At 39.7% G+C, this 20,292-nt stretch overlaps 1 protein-coding gene across 1 annotated transcript in view; it reads right to left on the bottom strand.

Annotated features, from left to right (window-relative positions):
* Positions 1–8,374: 8,374 nt before the first annotated feature.
* The window catches only part of MYLK3 (myosin light chain kinase 3), a 57,742-nt gene continuing 45,824 nt past the window's right edge, over positions 8,375–20,292 (bottom strand). Inside the window, exons 11-14 of the mRNA XM_010843908.1 lie at positions 15,651–15,779; positions 14,208–14,360; positions 13,147–13,279; positions 8,375–12,008 (exon numbers count right to left, since the gene is read on the bottom strand). Of these exons, the coding sequence (XP_010842210.1) occupies positions 11,949–12,008; positions 13,147–13,279; positions 14,208–14,360; positions 15,651–15,779 (475 nt within the window). The 3' untranslated portion in view covers positions 8,375–11,948. The remainder of the gene's footprint in view (positions 12,009–13,146; positions 13,280–14,207; positions 14,361–15,650; positions 15,780–20,292) is intronic.

Raw genomic sequence — 20,292 nt, 5'->3', positions numbered from 1 at the left:
AATGAACATGTAGGTTGCTTTCATCTCTTGGCTGTTGTGAATAGTGCTGCTATAGACGTGTGTGTGTGTGTGTATATATAGTGTTTCTTGGAGACCCTGCTTTCTATTCTTCTGGGCATTTACCCAGAAGTGACATTGCTAGGTCGTATGATAATTCTATTTAAAAATTTTTGAGGAACCACCATACTGTTTTCCATAGCAACTGCATCATATTACATTCCCACCAACAGTGCGCAAGAGTTCCCATTTCTCCACATGCTTGCCAACACTTATTTTCTGCCTTTTTTTCTTTTTTGGTCAGTGGCCATCCTAAATTGGTATGAGTTGGTATCTCACTGTGATTTTGATTTGCATTCCCCTGATGATTAGTGAGCACTTTTTCATGAGCTTATTGGCCACTTAGGAAAATGTTGAAATCCTTGTCTATTTTTTACTATGGATTTTTGTTGCTGTTGAGTTGTTCTTTATATAGTGTAAATATTAAGCCTCTATTTAAAAAATGATTGCAAATGTTTTCTCCCATTCCTAAGGTTGCCTTTTCGCTGTTAATTTCATGAGAGTAAATCTTAGTTCTATTTGTGACCTTTCTTATGCCTTAAAAGCAAATAATGGTAATTATTTTGATTATCTGGTAGAATAGGATAATCAAACCAAGAATAAGTTCTTGGTTATTTGTTTTGTTTTCTTTTTTTAATTCATTTTTAATTGAAGGATAATTGCTTTACAACTTTGTGTTGGTTTCTGCCATACATCAAAATGAATCACCTTTCAACTATTAGGTTGGTGCAAAAGTAATTGCGTTTTTTTTATTGTTGAAATTTTGCTGTTTGATATTGGAATACATTCTTAAATAAATGTGGTTATGTACACATTATTTTAATGCACATTTCTTGCTTTTTTTTTTTTTGCTAATGACACTACTTGCTGTTTATTTTATGTTTATTTTCAATTATGGAAATGATGTTAGACAAAAAGCAAATTTGAGCAATTTTCTTACCCGAGTTCAAAATGGGTTTTAAAGCAGTGGAGATAACCTGCAACATCAACAACGCATTTGGCCCAGGAACTGCTAAGGAACATACAGTGCAGTGGTGGTTCAAGAAATTTTGCAAAGGAGCCGTGAGCCTTGAAGATGAAGAGCATAGTGGCTGGCCATTGGAAGTTGACAATGACCAGTTGAGAGCCATCATTGAAGCTGATCCCCTTACAACTACACAAGAAGTTGCTGAAGAATTCAACACCGACCATTCTATGGTCATTCAGCATTTAAAGCAAATTGGAAAGGTGAAAAAGCTCAATAGGTGGGTGCCTGATGCGCTAACCACAAATAAAAAAAAATCATTATTTTGAACTGTCGTTTTCTCTTATTCTGTGCAACAATAATTAACCATTTCTCAATTGGATTGTGGCATGCCACAAAAAGTGGATTTTATATGATGTCCAGTGACGATCAGCTCAGTGGTTGGACCAAGAAGGAGCTCCAAAGCCAAACTTGCACCAAAAAATGCTCATGGTCACTGATTGGTGGTCTGCTGCCAGTCTGATCCACTACAACTGTTTGAATCCCAGCAAAACCATTACATCTGAGAAGCAGGTCGATGAGATGCACCAAAAACTGCAACACCCGCAGCTGACATTGGTCAACAGAAAGGACCCAATTCTTCTCCACAACAATGGCCCACTGCACATCACACGACCAACACTTCAAAAACTGAACAAGACAGAGAACAAGAGGACAGAGGAGTAGGTGGACATGGAGTACATCTCTCTCCACGGATACATCAGGAGTACACCTTCATACACAGAAGTGCATGCAGACCACCAGCTGAGAGTGGACAGGAGTACCTGACCAGTGGAAAAAAATATATAGAACCACGCAAAACTCAGTAGGATGAAGGAACTAGGGGGAAAATGGAAGTGTTAGTAGGACTGGACCTGCCCTCAGCAGGTGGGGGAACTAAAGCAGGGGTCCAATCCCCACATCAGGGCAATTGTCTGAGTCAGAAGAGAAACATTTAAGGCTGAGAGTGAAACAGTTGATCTGTGGCCGCCTAAATGGAATGAGAATCAGATAGTCCTTGCCACTGCCATATATACCCCAGACAGGAATGCTAGTCCCCTGGAAGGTGCAGTGGCTGGGAGCTGGAGTTTACGGATTGTGGTACAATCCCAGGCCGAGGGCTGTTGTTGACTGGATAGAGGGATTGAGGGGATGTGACAGAGGAGATTATGGTGGGAAATGCCAGTGGAGGAAAGCCGGCAGCCATGGAAGCAAGGTGATACTGCTGAGTCATGTGTAGGGGGTGGATCCACCACCATAGCCTCTCTCTCCCCACATTCCAGCATCGGTAGCTGAACAATAGAAAGGCTGGCCCATCAAACGCCTGATGCACTGAACTACAGAGTAGGACCCCAGCCAGGGGGACCCCTCTATGTGCCTGACGTGCTGAACAACAGAGAAGGGCCCCAGGTAAGGGAGCTTTCTAAGTGCCTGAATGGGTAGAGCTATGGAAAAAGACTGGCAAAGAAGCCTTCTGATCGCTAGCTACAAGAGGCTTGAAAAAAGACTCTGATGGCCATAACTCCTATGCTGGAGGCAGTCCACGTGCCTGCGCACTTTGTGTCACCAGGGTTTCTGCAAGCCGAGCAGGCACACCACCTTCATGCTCAACTCTCACTGGGGCAGAGCTGCCAAAGGCAAAAAAAGTCTTGTGTCTATGTACACAGGGTCGCTTTGGGCATGTCCAACTCTTTGCGACCCTGTATACTGTGGCCTGCCAGCCTTCCACAAACCATTGAACCAACCTTAGGAGGGCAGAAACCAAAAGGAAGAAAGAAAGAAAGGAAGATAGAATTTCCTCAAGGAAAGAATCCAACTTTCCTTGAAGCCTGGGAAAAGGAGACCTCCAACACAGTAAGTTTAAAAAAAAAGAAAGAAAAGGCAGAGAAATACTACACAAATAAAGGAACGAACTATAAACACAGAAGTCCAAATAAATGAAGAGGAAATAGGCAAACTACCTGAAAAAGAATTCAGAATAATAATACTAAATAGTAAAGATGATCAAAAATCTTGAAAACAAAATGGAGAAAATGTAAGAATCAACGAACAAAGACCTGGAAGAATTAAAGAATAAACATACAGGGACAAGCAACACAATTACTGAAATTAAAAATACTCTAGAAGGAATCAATAGCAGAATATCTGAAGCAGAAGAATGAATCAGTGAGCTGGAAGATTAAATGGTGGAAATAACTTCTGCAGGGCAGAATAAAGTAAAAAGAATGAAAAAAACTAAGGATAGCCTCAGAGACCTCTGGGACAATATCAAATGCACCAACATTAGAATTATAGGAGTCCCAGAGGAAGAAGAGAAAAAGAAAGGGTATGAGAAAATTTTGAAGAGATTATAGTTGAAAATTTCCCCAACATGGAAAAGAAAATAGTCAATCAAATCCAAGAGGCACAAAGAGTCCCATACAGGATAAACCCATGGAGAAGCACACCAAGACACTTACTGTCAAACAAAGACCAAACACAAAGAAAGAATATTAAAAGCAGCAAGAGAGAAGCAAAAAGTAACAGACAAGGAAAATTCTATACGCTTAATAGCTAATCTCTTAGCAGAAAGAGGGAATGCAGGCCAGAAGGGAATGGCAGAATATATTTAAAATACTTAAAGGGAAAAATCTACAACCAAGATTACTGTACCTGGCAAGGATCTCATTCAAAATTGATGGAGAAATAAAAAGCTTTTCAGACAAACAAAAGTTAAGAGAATTCAAACCAAACCAGCTTTACAACAAATGTTAAAGGGACTTATATAGTCAAGAAATACAAGAGAAGAAAAAGCATCTACAAAAGTACCCCATACGATTAAGAAAATGGCAACAGGAACATATATATCAATAATTACTTTAAATGTAAATGGATTAAATGCGCTAACCAAAAGACACAGGCTGGCTGAATGGATACAGAAACAAGACCCATTTATATGTGCTGTCTACAAGAAACCCACTTCAGACCTGAAGACACATATAGACTGAAAGTGAGAGGATGGAAAATATATTCCATGCAAATGGAAAGCAAAAGAAAGCTGGAGGAGCAATCTTCATATCAGACAAAATACACCTTAAAGAAGATTACAAGAGATAAGGAAGGACACTACATAATGATCAAGGGATCAATCCGAGAGGAAGCCATAACAATTGTAAATATCTATGTGCACCCACCATAGGAGCACCTCAAAATATAAGACAAACACTAACAGACATAAAAGGAGAAACTGACAGTAACACAGTAAGAGTAGAAGACTTTAACACCTTACGCACACCAATGGACAGATCATCAAAACAGAAAATTAATAAGGAAACACAACTTAAATGATACATTAGATGAGCTGGATCTCCTTGATATCTTCAGGACATTCCACCCAAATGCAGAAGAGTACACATTCTTCTCAAGTGCACATGGAACATTCTCCAGGATAGACCACATCTTGGGTCACAAATCAAACCTCAGTAAATTTAAGAAAATTGAAATTGTATCAGGCATCTTCTCCAACCACAATGCTATGAGACTAGCTATCAATTACAAGAAAAAAACTGTAAGAAACACAAATACCTGGAGATTAAACAACACATTTCTAAATAACCAACAGGTTACTGAAGAAAGCAAAAGGGAAATAAAAAAAATTCTAGAAACAAATGACAATGAAAACACAACTCAAAACCTGTGGGATGCAGCAAAAGCAGTTCTAAGAGGGAATTTTACAGCAATACAACTCTATTTCAAAAAACAAGAAAAACATTGAATAGACAACCTAACTTCACACCTCAAACAACTGGAAAAAGAACAAAAAAGCCGCAAAATTAGTAGAGGGAAATAAATCATAAAGATCCAAGCAGAAATAGATGAAAAAGAAATGAAAGACACAATAGTAAAGATTAATAAAACTAAAAGATGGTTCTTTGAGAAGATAAAATTGACAAACTTTTAGCCAGACTCATCAAGAAAAAAAAAAGAGAAGAATCAAATCAACAAAATAAATGAAGAAGAAGAGGTTACATTAGACAATGCAGAAATACAAAGGATTATAAGAGACTATTATGAACAACTATATGGCAATGAAATAGATAACCTGGAAGAAATGAACAGATTCTTAGAAAAGTTCAATCTTCCAAGACTGAACCAGGAAGAAATAGAAATTATGGGCAACACAATTACAAGTACTGAAATTGAAGCTGTGATAAAAAATCTCCCAAAAACCAAAAGCCCAGGACCAGATAACTTCACAGGAGAATTCTACCAAACATTTAGAGAAGATCTAATGTCTATCCTTCTAAAACTCTTTCAAAAAACTGCAGAGGAAGGACACTTCCAAATTCATTCTATGAGGCCATCATCACCCTGATACCAAAACCAGACAAAGACAACACAAAAAAAGAAAACTACAGGCCAATATCACTGATGAACATAGATGTAAAAATCCTCAATGAAATTTTAGCAAACAGAATTCAGCAACACATCAAAGAGCTCATACACCACGATCAAGTTGGGTTTATTCCAGGGATGCAAGGATTCTTCAATATATATAAATCAATCAATGTGATACATCATGTTAACAAATTGAAAGACAAAAATCATATGATAATAGATGCAGAAAAAGCCTTTGACAAAACTCCCAGCACCCATTTATGATTAAAACTCTTCAGAAAAAAAGGGCATAGAAGGAACCTACTTCAACATAGTAAAGGCCATATATGATAAACCTACAGCAAACATTATTCTCAGTGGTGAAAAACTGAAAGCATTCCCCCTAAGATCAGGAACAAGACAAGGGTGTCCATGTTCACCACTATTATTCAACCACTTCCACCTCTATAGTTCTGGAAGTCCTAGCTACAGCAATCAGAGAAGAAAAAGAAACAAAAGGACTCCAGATCAGGAAAGAAGTAAAGCTCTCACTGTTTGCAGATGACATGATATTATACATAGAAAGCCCTAAAGATAGTATCAGAAAATTATTAGAGCTAATCAGTGAATTTAGCAAAGTTGCAGGATACAAAATCAATACACAGAAATCACTTGCATTTCTATATACTGACAATGAAAAATCAGAGAAATTAAGGAATCAATCCCATTAATCATTGCAACAAAAAGAATTAAATATCTAGGAATAAACTTATTACCTCAGGAGACAAAAGAACTGTACATAGAAAATTATAAGACACTAATGGAAGAAATCAAAGATGACATAAACAGATGGAGAGATATTCCATATTCCTGAGTAGGAAGAATCAATATTGTGAAAATAACTATACTACCAAATGCAATCTACAGATTCAATGCTATCCCTGTCAAATTACCAATTGCATTTTTCACAGAACTAGAACAAAAATTTTCACGATCCATATGGAAACACAAAAGACCCCAAATAGCCAAAGCAGTCTTGGGAAAGAAGAATGGAGCTGGAGGAATCAATCTTCCTGACTTCAGATTATACTACAAAGCTACAGTCATCAAGACAGTATGGTACTGGCACAAAATCAGAAACATAGACCAATAGAACAAGATAGAAAGCCCAGGAATAAACTCATGCATGTATGGGTACCTTATTTTTGATGAAGGAGGCAAGAATATACAATGGGGCAAAGACAGCCTTTTCATAAATGGTGCTGGGAAAACTGGACAGCTACATGTAAAAGAATAAAATTAGAACACATCCTAACACCATACACAAAGATAAACTCAAAATGGATTAAAGATCTAAATGTAAGACCAGAAACTATAAGACTCCTAGAGGAAAATATAGGCAGAACACTCGATGACATAAATCAAGGCAAGATCCTCTATGACCCACCTCCTAGAATAATGGAAATAAAAAGAAAAGTAAACAAGTGGGACCTGATTAAACTTAAAAGCTTTTGCACAGCAAAGAAAACTCTAAGCAAGGTGAAACGACAACCCTCAGATTGGAAGAAAATAATAGCAAATGAAACAACTGACAAAGGATTAATTTCCAAAATATACAAGCAGCTCATACAACTCAACGCCAGAAAAACAAACAACCCAATCCAAAAGTGGGAAAAAGACCTAAACAGACATGTCTCCAAAGACATACAGATGGCTAACAAACACATGGAAAGATGCTCAACATTGTTCATTATTAGAGAATGCAAATCAAAACCACAATGAGATATCACCTCACATGGGTAGAATGGCCATCATCAAAATGTCTACAAACATAAATTCTGGAGAAGGTGTAGAGAAAAGGGAACACTCTTTCACTGTTGGTGGGAATGTAAATTGATACAGCCACTATGGAAGATGGTATGGAGATTCCTTAAAAAAAACTAGGAATACAATCACCATATAACCTAGCAATCCCACTCCTAGGCATATACCCCAAGGATACCAAGATTGAAAAAGACGCATGAACCCCATTGTTCATTACAGCACTATTTACAATAGCTAGAACATGGAAGCAACCTAGATGTCCATCAACAGATGAATGGATAAAGAAGTTGTGGTACATACACACAATGGAATATTACTCAGCCATAAAAAGGAATGCATTTGAGTCAGTTCTGATGAGTTGGATGAACCTAGAACCTATTATACAGAGTGAAGTAAATCAGAAAGAGAAAGAGAAATATCGTATTCTAACTCATATTTACGGAATCTAGAAAAATGGTACTGAAGAATTTATTTACAGGGCAATAGTGGAGAAACAGACATAGAGAATAGACTTATGGCCATGGGGAGAGGGGAGGAGAGGGTGAGATGTATGAAAAGACATGGAAACTTACATTACCATATGTAAAATAGATCGCCAATGGGAATTTGCTGTATGGCTCAGGAAACTCAAACAGGGGCTCTGTACCACCCTAGAGGGGTGGGATGGGCAGGGAGATGGGAGGGAGGTTCAAAAGGGAGGGAATATATGTATACCTATGGCTGATTCATGTTGAGGTCCGGCAGAAAACTACGAAATTCTGTAAAGTGATTATCCTTCAATAAAAAATAAATTAACTAAAAAAAAATTGAATGAATTGGGCTATGAAGTTTTGCCTCATCTGCCATATTTACCTGGTCTCTCGCCAACTGACTACCACTACATCAAGCATCTCAACAATTTTTTTGCAGGGAAAACGCTTCCACAACCATCAGGAGGCAGAAGATGCTTTCCCGTTGAATCCCGAAGCATGGACTTCTGTGCTACAGGAATAAACAAACATTTATTTCTTGTTGGCAAAAATGTGTTGCTTGTAATGGTTCCTATTTTGATTAATAAAGATATGTTTGAGTCTAATTAAAATGATTTAAAATTCACGATCTGAGATAGCAATTACGTTTGCACCAACCTAATAGTTGTGGGGTAGGGGAATTGCCTTAACATAGTCTTGTTCAAATGCTCTCCTGGAGCTGGAATCCTTTACAATTTTTCAACACATTCTTTCCCCAGCAATGGAAGCTTTCTACTTAGTGGGTTCATATATTCCAGTGCCGTTGTAAAGATTTTTGGAAGCTCATTTCTTTAACAGCTCCTCTTGGCTTATTTAACTGATTAAAAAATGCTTTATCATGAAAGTTTTCAAATGTATACAACAAATGTATGTCCCTTTACTAGAGGAAAATACACTGATAGCCCATACTGACTACCCAAACCCAACAGTTAAGATTTTGCCACACTTGCTTCACTATATCTCCCTTTTTCTTGAAGTCATTTAATCCACATTATAAACACATTACTGTTATCATACCTCACAATATTAATACAAAAAGAAGTTCTGTCATCAAATATACAATTTAGAATTAAATTTCCCTAAATGTCTCTGAAATATCTTTATTGTTTATTTGCTTAAATCAGGGTCAAGACAGGGTCCACACTTGACAAGAGGTGGCTAATTTTTAATTATAAAAGCAATACATGCTCATTGTTAAAAAAATTAGAATAATTCAGAAATAACGTGAAAAGTAGAATTCCCTCTCTCCCCATCACCCAATTTCCACGTTCCACTGTTAAGTTTCTTGCATAACCTAGAAAATTTTAACACATATATAAACATGTCTTCACAAATAGGATAATACCATATATATGTTCCATAATTTTTTCATAATAAAAATCAGTACATCAAGATCTATCTTTAACAGCTACAAGGCAACCTCCTATACGTATGTGGCAAAATTTAAACTCATACTGATAATCGCATGTAGGTTGGTTCATTGGGCCATTTTGCTACAGTAAATGTCATTTTGCATACACCTCTGCCCACTGGTTCAAATATTGCTGAGAGATAAATTTCTAGAAATGGAATTGCTGGGTGAAAGTGTGGACATGACTTTTATTTGGATTGGATACTTGATATTCATCTTGATATTCATCAAGAGTGAAAAATTCTGTTTTGCTCACACTCCCACTAAATCTGATAGACAAAATGTGGGTCATGACTACTTTTCAGATTTCCTCTGCTGGGCAGTTCTCTTTCTTTTTAAAAAATTTTATTTTATATTGGATCTCTCAGCAGTTTTTAAGGACTGTTCGTTCAAATTTAAAAGTCCCATTAGAAATAGTTAATACTAGCAAAGCGTCAGTCTAAAAAAATTTTGAGTTCAGTACATACCAGCAGAGAACTAAAAATATCCAGAAAATTTTTAATAATATATCCAGAAAATTAAAGCTTCATAAAAACTCCCTCACATTTCGAATAAGGGAGGCTAACTTCTGCAGTAACTCTCACTTGTGTGGGTCTGGCCTAAACAAATCCCTCAAAGGGACTTTGGAGAAAAGTTGTTTCTTTAGGTAGAGAATTACAGCATATATGGGAAAATTAAAATTTGATAACTATTAGATTTTCCCTGGATCTGTCCTATCATATAGAAGCCACAAACCATATGTGGCTAAATGCACTTAAAATGTGGTTAATGCAACTGTAAAACTGAATTCCTAATTCCTAAATTTTATTAAATGTAAAAATACTAGAAAATATTTAAGATGCTTTGAATAACTTGAGCATGTGAATATATTTTTCCACAGTAAATTTTATGAAATCTAAATACAAATTATGTCTGATAAAAACCTAGAATCTGAACTGACATGTATTTTAAGTATAAAATACACACCAGATTTTGGAGACTTAGTATGAAAAAAAGAATATAAAATAGCTTATCAATAATTTTTATAATGATTAGATATTTAAATGTTTGATATATTATGCTAAATAAATTATTGAAATTAATTTTACCAGATTTTTTTTTAAGAGAAGCTATCAGACATTTTAAAATTATGTATTTGACTCATGTATTTCTGTTAGGCAGTGGTGTTCTAGATTAGAATAACTAACTGGGGAGACTCCATTTTTCTGGGGAGAAGATTCATAGCATTCCCCCCCACTGTGGAGGGGAAGAATAACCATACTATAGATAGAACTATAGATATCCTCTAGCTCTTTCTGAGGCTGCTTTCAAAACACCTTAAAGCATTTTACTAAGCCATTGTTACTGGTCCATGAAAGAGAGATTTCCAGCAGCCATCTCTTCTGATAGTCATCCACTAGCCAGTCAGCTTGCAGCAGGCTGAGGTGTGCCGGTACTGAAAATCTTAGCTTCCCAACAGCTGTTAGTGTTCCCGAGGAACATTATAACCGAAGAAATGCATCAGGAGGATTAATCTCTCCATCTTCTGCCCTTCTCCCCACACCCACGTCCTCTACTTAAAAAAAAAAAAAGTATTATGGGACAAAAAAATGTGAAACTGTTGCATGGCTAATTACAAACTAAAAGTAAAAACTGCTGACCCAAGAAGGTCATGGGGAATACCATGAAAATCAAGTTAGCAGTGAGGAAATTAAAAGGAATATTTACTTTTGAATAATAAAGCATTCCTTGTTACTCATTTCATGAAGTTAGTTAAGTGACGGTTCTATCCCCATAAAGCAGGAGAGCAGTTTTCATTTGACTTCTCACGATCCATCATTTCTGTGTTTCTCTCAGAAAGCTGAACACCATTGCACTGTCTTTTCACATATTACATATCAGTTCCCAGACTTACTAGACCATAGATTCATAACTGAGAAAGACAGGTTAGGATGGAGACTGCCAGTGTCAGGACAGGGCAGAATCAGGAGAGGCTAGAGGTCTGCATGTTTTGATTCTCGAAAGGGAGTACAAGCTAAAACAAGTTTGAGAATCTCTGCCCTAAATTTACATTGCTTCACACTAGAGCAACAAATGTCGTACAAAATGTCAGCTCAATTTTGAGCAAATCAAAATGCTAGGAATTCTTTGCACTGGAGGAGGTAACACTGACTAACATGCCCTGTGTGATAGTCCACTGGGCTCTTTAATCAAAGTAAGCTGACTTTAAAGTTGACATATGCAAAGTAGGAGCTTTCCTATGCTATGCTAAGTCACTTCAGTCATGTCCGACTCTGTGTGACCCCATAGACGGCAGCCCACCAGGCTCTCCCGTCCCTGGGATTCTCCAGGCAAGAACACTGGAGTGGGTTGCCATTTCCTTCTCCAATGCATGAAAGTGAAAAGTGAAAGTGAAGTCGCTCAGTCGTGTCCGACTCTTAGCGATCCCATGGACTGCAGCCTACCAGGCTCCTCCGTCCATGGGATTTTCCAGGCAAGAGTACTGGAGTGGGGTGTCATTGCTTTCTCCGAGGAGCTTTCCTACCTACTACTTAAAGCATGCCTATACTTATCACCAAAAGTAGGTACACTTGAAAAGTAACCACATCATTTCAACTCAGTGATCTTACAAACCAGAAAAAATTCTTAGGTCACTTTCTTACAGCCACTTTTCATCCACAAGGAAGGCAACAGTCGTAACATTTTTGAAACAAAATAAGTAGAAAGCCACATTATTAAGAATCTTCAGTCATGATTTCACCAGCAGTCCCAGTAATTTCTAGGCCCACAGGAGCAGCAGAGTTGAGGATTAGGGACAAGTTGGAAATTTCCTTAACCTGTTGGCAGCAGTCACCACGTAGAAGTGTTTCTTAAGCGGGGGAGAGAAAAAAAAAGAGGAGGGAAGCATATTTTTAGTCCAATTATTTAAAGAAGAAACAAGAAAAGGACTTGCTTAAGTTTAGCCACTTGAGTGTGTTTAAAATTGATAACTAAAGGGGAAAAGAAGATTCTAGGAAAACTATAGTAAAACAGTCACATGACTTTCAGGGGCATATCTGGAGCAAGTTTCAAGTGAGAAAATATGTTCTCCTGCCCTTTTCATGTGAAAAATGGAGCACTCTAGAATGGTATTTTTTAAATTGTAATTCACAACCCACCAGTGAGTCATGAAATCAAATTCATGGAGCATGATTAGAAAATTTTTAATGAAACCAAATATCATAGAGTAGAAAATATCAGAGCTCATCATACTCTGTGGCACAAAAGTCACAATATTTTTGTTTCACACATGTGTGAGTATACATATACTTGTATGCTGGCTTTATTGAGGATCTAAGCCAACATCAAAATATTGGAAAGTCACTTCTCTGGGGGACAACTTTTTTTAAGATACATTTTACATCCATGGTTCCAAAGAGTTCTCAAAATTATAAAGCTTTTAAAGCCTAATAGGTCTTCCCTGGTGGCTCAAATGGTAAAGAATCTGCCTGCAATGCAGGAGACTCAAGTTCAGTACCTGGGTTGGGAAGATCCCCTGGAGAAGGGAATGGCTACCCACTCCAATATTCTTGCCTGGAGGATTCTCTGGACAGAGGACCCTGGTGGCCTACAGTCCACGAGGTCACAAATTGTCGGACAAAACTGAGTGGCTAACACTTTCACTTCCAGGCTTTCCTAGGCCCTCTTTCTGAAATGTGGAGGAATCAGCCTCAAACTACAGGCAGTTAGTTCTGATCACTTCACTGCAATGGTCATTGAGAACATATGTTCAAACTTCATGCTGTCACTTCAAGTGTTCATGTAAGTATGAATTAAATGCTACTTTTATGCCAGTTGTTTTTGTTCTGAGGCATTTTTTTAATCAAGGTAATAGGTTTTGACATGAGGCTTTTTTCTCCCTAAATAATCTATTTAGAATCAAAATGTAAGTAAAAAACTTAGTACACTTCTTTCACAGGACATTTAAAGAAGACAAATGCTGCTTTTACTAAAAGAAAAACAGATACCTTCCATTTCCTCTGAGCCATGTATTTCTGCAGCAATAGTTGGGATTTAAGATGAACTTTCGATTTTGAAGCTTTAGCAGGCAAATTATTCAGCCACTCATGTTTCAGGCACTGTGTGGCACTCATTCTGCAGCTGTGAAATCAAACAGCAGGTGAGACTTTTAGCTGGGGTTGCCTTTTCTGGCTGTCCAAAATCTGTTCAATTGGTAGGAAGCTGAGTCAGTGGAAGAGATTAATCATTTGGGCAGATTCATGCCACATAATATAAAAAGACACCCTCCTACCTAAAATTCCCATCCTTAAAAGTACAAGAATGTCATCAGCAAAATGTTCCCAGCCCTCTATGGAAGATGTATTTCCCAGTGATTAATTACCACCTCCCACAGTAGAGCTGGGGAATTGAGGCAGGACAGAAGAGGGGTCAGGTGAGCCTGGAATTGCTCTCAAGAAGTAAAAGAACTTCACAGAGAATAATGTCAACTTGTTCTAAATTAGAAATACTTTTCATCACACATAACTTTTCACAGTCAGGAAGAAACAAAACAGTCACGGCCAGGGAACGAGAGCTACCTCAGAGCCCAGATCTTGGGCCTTACCGCTTGTAGTTATCCCCGTATGTCTGAGTCCTGGAAAACTCAGTGCTCCAACCCATGACCTTGATAAACCTACTGAAAAGTAAGTAGGTCTTCATCTCCAAGAAATAAGGTTTTATGTCTTTTATTCTGAGGAATAACAACTGCATATCTCAACTTTTTTCAACATTAGCCTATCAAAAGTGATAACGTGGAAATAGGCCTGATTTGTAAATATGGTCCTTTCTAAAACTCTGTCTAGATTTTACGATCCTAGTCACTTGTTTCTTAATTGATTTCCTTTGTCCCTTTCCCTGCTACTTTTTTTCCCAAAGAAGTAGCAGACTAAGAAATCCTGGACAGAACTGGTCTATAGGAGAGAAGGACCATTCACTTCAGCAGCCCCGCCCAGTACAGCGTGATTTCCACAGCATCCAGATGGATGGTCACCATCAGAATGCATCACGGGTGATAAGCAATAAAGGGTACCTTTTCTCTTTGACCAGCAACCGAGAGACAAAGTCCTTGGCCTCCTCTGACAGCCCTTCAAAGGTATCAGCATCAAAATCCCAGTTACAGTTCACAATGAAATTCATGGTCTCTGCGTCTGTTTCTCCTAGAAATGGGGACAAACCACTGAGTCTACAGAGGAGAGAAAGGACCGTCAGTATGTGGAATCCACACCTGCCAACACACATTGACAAACAGAGAAGACTCTTACAAGGTCAAGCAAAGCTAACCAGAACCAAGAAGGTTCGAAAGAAAAGCACCCGCCATTGCCTCTCCATAGGAGAAATCCCCAGCACTCAGTAGAGGAAGTGGAAGGACTGGGAAATTGATGGCAGGAAGGGTGTTGGAAAAAGTCCCTTATCATGCTCACTGCATTCCCTCTTGTTTAGTCGCTCAGTTGTGGCCAACTCTTTGCGACTCCATGGACTGTAGCCCACCAGGCTCCTCTATCCATGGGATTTCCCAGGCAAGAATACTGGCATGGGTTTCTATTTTCTTCTCCAACATTCCCTCTTACCCTGAGTAAACTGGGGCCCAACCCAATATGCCCATTTGTCATGTACATTTGACTGAATTTTAAAATAGCTTGGCATGTCTCTGAGACTACCCAGGCCTCAGAGGCCAAAGGAAAACTGGCTTTACTAGGCTCATCTAGAGGGGGGCAAAGAGACAGGACCACCTCACTGGCTAGCCTTGGGCCTCAATATTCCCCCACCTGGTACAGCATACGCTCAAAGTACAGGAAACAGTTAAACCGTAATAATAAGACTGGGAGCAAAGCTTGATTTTGCTGTGCCCCTGAGGAAATGGCTGAGAGAATTGGAGAGAGAGGAGAATGTTAAGTCTGTGGTTGGCTCTCCTCTCAGCCCGTCCTACCTCTACTTCCTCAGCCCAGAAAAAACGGGGAGCAGAGGAACAAGGTTAGAAGACGCGTGAGCTGAGCCCTGCTCTGTCGGCCCCTCTCCTTCCCACTTGAGTGCACTCCAGCCCCACTTGTGCTGAAGCACCTGTATTTCTTCACCAGAGGGCTCTCTCTCTAGTGGAAGCTGATTTATCAACCTGGAGGTTTCAGGGAATTCATAACTCTGGGACCAGCCCACTAGCAGCAACTGATTAGAGCCAGTGTATAAATACTCCAGCTCCCTCCCCCCTCAGCTGAACTAGCTCTGAGCAGGTCCCAAAGTGGGTCCCCTGTTCCCCACAGGATTAGACTCCAGTTACCCACAGCTGCAACTGACTCCACAACACACAGCTTGCTAGTTGCCTTCCTTCCCCATTTCACTTCCCCACTTCTCGGTGTTTCTCTTGGGGACACCTCCCCAATAAACTTCTCACACTCAGATTTTTGCTGCTTCTAAGGATACCCAAACTAAGACAAATGACCTCCATCCCCAGTGGGAAACCAGGCCCCTGGGCACTCACAGCATGTAGGTGATGACTCCCACACTCCACATGTCCGTCGGGAATGAGACAAACTCATAATTGACGACTTCTGGGGCCAGGAACTCAGGAGTACCAAAGTTCACCTTCAGCTTCTCCCGAGGCTTGTATCTGGGGAGGACGGGTGCAGAGCACAATGGGAGTGAGCGCCGAGAGAAGCTGGGGATGCCAGGCTAATTCTCGTTGGGAGCTAAATACTCCTCAACCCTTGGTGTCAGCCATGTTTTTTAGACCTCCCATGCCGTGTGGTTCACTGGGAAGTCATCACACCCTCAGGCCCTAAATGCAGACTTTCCTAAGTCACTGGGGAAAATAAGAAAACCACAGTCTTCCTCCTCCAGGTATTTACAATCTGAAATGGAAGGAAGATTAATATATCTTATTTGGCCTCCGGTCACATGAATGAGGGCTTCCCTTGTGGCTCAGCTGGTAAAGAATCCACCTGCAATGTGGGAGACCTGGGTTTGATCCCCTGGAGAAGGGAAAGGCTACCCACTGCAGGATTCTAGCCTGGAGAATTCCATGGACTACAGTCCATGGGGCCGTGGAGTCAGACATGACTGACTGACTTTCAGCCACTCACTCACTCACATGAGGGAGCAAAAACTGGGTAGAAGCTGTGGGGGGAGCAGTGCTCTGTTGTGCAACATGGTTAAAGGGAAGATGGTATGAGTTATAGAAAGAGGCAAAATGCTCAGCATCACTGATCATCAAATCAAAACCACAGGGAAATACAAATCAGAACCACAATGAAATCATACCCACACCATCAGAAAAAAACAGAACATAGCAACTGCTGGCTAGGATGTGATGAAATTAGAATGCTTAATAGTGGAAATGTAAAATGATGCAGTTACTATGGAAAACAGTGTGGCAGTTCTTCAAAATCTTTTTTAAGAACTACCATATGATCCAGGAACCCTGCTTCTGGGTATATATCCAAAAAAATTAAAAGCAGCGTCTTGAAGTCATATTTATACACCCACATTCGTGGCAGCAGTAGTTAAAACTAGCCAAAAGGTGAAGGCAACCCAAGTGTCCATCAACAGATTAATGGATAAACAAAATTTGGTATATACATACAATAGAATATCATTCAGCCTTAAAAAGAAAGAAAATTCTAACACATGCTGTAATTTGGATGAACCTCAAAGACATTACAGTAAGTGAAATAAGCCAGTCACAAAAAGAGAAATACTGTATGATTCCACTTATATGAGGTTCCCAGAGTAGTTAGTTCAGAGACAGAAGGTAGGATGACGGTTTCCAGGTGCTGGAGGCAGGAGGAAAATGAGGGGTATTTGTTTAATGGGCATAGAGTCTCAGTTTTGCAAGGTAAAAAGAGCTCTGGAAATCGGTTGCACAACAATATGAACATAGCTAAAGATGCTTGCTCCTTGGAAGAAAAGCTATGACAAACCTAGACAGCATATTAAGAAGCAGAAGACATCACTTTGTTGACAAAGTTCTGTATAGTCAAGCTATGGTTTTTCCAGTAGTCATGTATGGATGTGAGAGCTGGACCATAAAGAAGAATGAGCACCAAAGAACTGATGTTTTTGAACTGTGGTGTTGGAGACGACTCTTGAGAGTCCCTTGGACAACAAGGGGATCAAACCAGTCGATTCTAAAGGAAATCAACCTTGAATATTCATTGCACGGGCTGATGCTGAAACTGAAACTCCAATACTTTGGCCACCTGATGCAAAGAGCTAACTCACTGGAAAAGGTCCTGAAGCTGGTAAAGATTGAGGGCAGGAGGAGAAGGGGGCAAGAGTGGATGAGATGGTTGGGTTGCATCATTGACATGAGTTTGAGCAAACTCTGGGAGAGAGTGAGGGAAGCCTGGGGTGCTGCAGTCCATGGGGCCACAAAAAGTCAGATATATCTGAGTGACTGAACAACAACTGTAACTATTCTTAATAATTGCTAACATGGTAAATTTTATGTTACATGTGTTTTATAAAATTACAAAAAAAGATTAGAAAAAGTATTCTTGACATGAAGTTTAAGGGAGACTAGGAAGATAATTGATTGCTGCATGGAGAAATTTGATTTTTGCTGAATGACAAAAGTTGATTTTTAGAATCATTCTTGAAAGAGAAGAAAATCCTTAGTTAAAATTTAATGGGCAGCAACAAAAGTGTCCTTCAGTTGGTGAGTGGATAATATAAAGTATGGTACATCCAGACAATGGAATAGTATTCAACACTAAAAAAAAAAGAAAATAGAAAAGAAACAAAGAACCATCAAGCCATGAAAAGACATGGAAGCGTGCTAGGTCACTTTAGTCGTGTTTGACTCTTTGCAACTCTATGGAATGTAGCCCAGCAGGCTCCTCTGTCCATGGAATTCTCCAGGCAAGAATACTGGAGTGGATTGCCATGCCCTTCTACAGGGGATCTTCCCCACCCAGGGATTGAACCCACGTCTCCTGCATTGGCAGGTGAGTTCTTTACCACTAAAGCCACCTGGGAAGCCCTGAAAAGACATGGAAGAACCTTAAAAGCATATTGCCAAATGAAAAAGCCTGTCTGAAAAGGTTACATACTGTATGATTCCAAATATATGACATTCTGGTAAGGGCAAAACTATGGAGACAATAAAAAGATCACGATTGCCAGGGTTAGGGAGGAGGAACGATAAATAGGTGAAGCACAGAGGATTTTAAGGGCAGTGAAGATACTCTGTTGATGAATATATGCCATCATACATCATTTGTCCAAACCCATTTGTTGTTGTTCAGTTGCTAAGTTGTGTCAGTCTCTTTGTGACCCCATAGACTGCAGCACCCCAGGCTTCTCTATCCTTCACTATCTCCCAGAGTTTGTTCAGACTCATGTCAATCATGTTGATGATGCAACCCAACTATTTCATCCTCTGTTGCCCCCTTCTCCTCCTGCCCTCAATCTTTCCCAGCATCAGGGTCTTTTCTAATGAGTCAGCTTTTGCCATCAAGTAGCCAAAGTATTGTAGCTTCAGCTTCAGTATCAGTCCTTGCAATGAATATTCAAGGTTGATTTCCTTTAGGATTGACTGGTTTGATCTCCTTGCTGTTCAAGGGACTTTCAAGAGTCTTCTCCAGCACCACACTTTGAAAGCATCAGTTCTTCGGCACTCAGACTTCTTTATGGTCCAACTCTCACATCCATTCATGACTACTGGAAAAACCATAGCTTTGACTATATGGACCTTTATTGGCAGAGTGATGTCTCTGTTTTTAAATACACTGTCTAGGTTTGTGATAGCTTTCCTTCCAAAGAGCAAGTGTCTTTTAATTTAATGGCTGCAGTCACCATCTGCAGTGATTTTGGAGTTGCCCAAAATAAAATCTGTCATTGTTTCCACTTTTTCTATTTGCCATGAAGTGATGAGCCCAGATGCCTTGATCTTAGTTTTTTGATGAGTTTTAAGCCAGATTTTTTCACTCTCCGAGTCATTCACCCTCATCAAGAAGCTCTTTAGTTCCTTTTCACTTTCGGCCATTAGAGTGGTATCATCTGCCTATCTGAGGTTGTTGATATTTCTCCTGGCAATCTTGATTCCAGCTTGTGATTCATTCATCCTGTCATTTCACATGATGTACTCTTCATGGTGGTGGTGGTTTAGTCGCTAAGTTGTGTCTGACTCTTGCAACCCCATGGACTGTGGCCCACCAGGCGCCGCCCCCGCCCCCAGCCACCCCATCCATGGGATTCTCCATGCAAGAATACTGGAGTGGATTGCCATTTCCTTCTCCAATACTCTTCGTGAGAACATCACTAATCCAAACCCACAGAATGTACAATGTCAAGAGTGCACCTTAATTTAAACTATGGACTTTGGGTGATTATGATGTGTCAAAGTAGGCTTATCATTGTTGATGATGCGGGAGGCTTTGTATATGTGGGAAAGGGGATAAATGGAAAGAGGATAAAATCCCTGTTCCTTCCCCCAATTTTGATATGCACCTAAAACTCTAAAAATTAAATATTTATTTTAAAAAATCAATGAATACTTTCTATTTGCAGATACCATGCTAAAAGTTTTCTTTATATAAACTTTCATCCCCATAACAGCACCACGAAGTAAGTCTACTGTCCCCATTTTACAGATGGGGAAATTGAGAGAGAAGAATAAAATAAATATTCTGCTGATGTGGCCCAACAGGGATATGAGTTTTCAAAATACAGTCTCCTCTCTTTCAAATTTGCCAAGAGCCGGGCAAATGCAAACCTTGAGCCAACACAGCCCACACCTATCCAGCGAAAGTGCACCAAAGGTCACCTTGGTGGCTGAGTTGTGGCAGGAAGCCAGGGAGGGGAAGAAAGTGAAAGCCTTCCTCCGGCAGCCTGTTCCTCCCCTGCACTGGCACCTGCCTGGAGCCTCAGAGCCAAGCAGCCAAACTGAGAGGAGCAGCCTTCCTCTTGGGGACAGAAAGTCCAGGCTCTCAGCCCCTGGACACCGCTTTCCTAGGATGCATTCTTATTTCTGTTGCTTCATCTGCCCCACATCCACACCTTGTATCACGTGACTTTGTAGTTCCTTCCTCTAGAGATGGCATATTTTACCCCATCCCATTGATGCTGAGCTTGGCCACGTGAGTTGCTTTGGCTAGTGGTATGTGGGTGGAAGTGATAGTGGG

The sequence above is a fragment of the Bison bison genome, unplaced genomic scaffold (assembly GCF_000754665.1).
Source record: "Bison bison bison isolate TAMUID 2011002044 unplaced genomic scaffold, Bison_UMD1.0 scf7180017864192, whole genome shotgun sequence".
Lineage (NCBI taxonomy): Eukaryota > Metazoa > Chordata > Mammalia > Artiodactyla > Bovidae > Bison > Bison bison.
The sequence above is the reverse complement of the archived record's forward strand: the minus strand, read 5'-3'. Positions and strand labels throughout refer to the sequence as shown.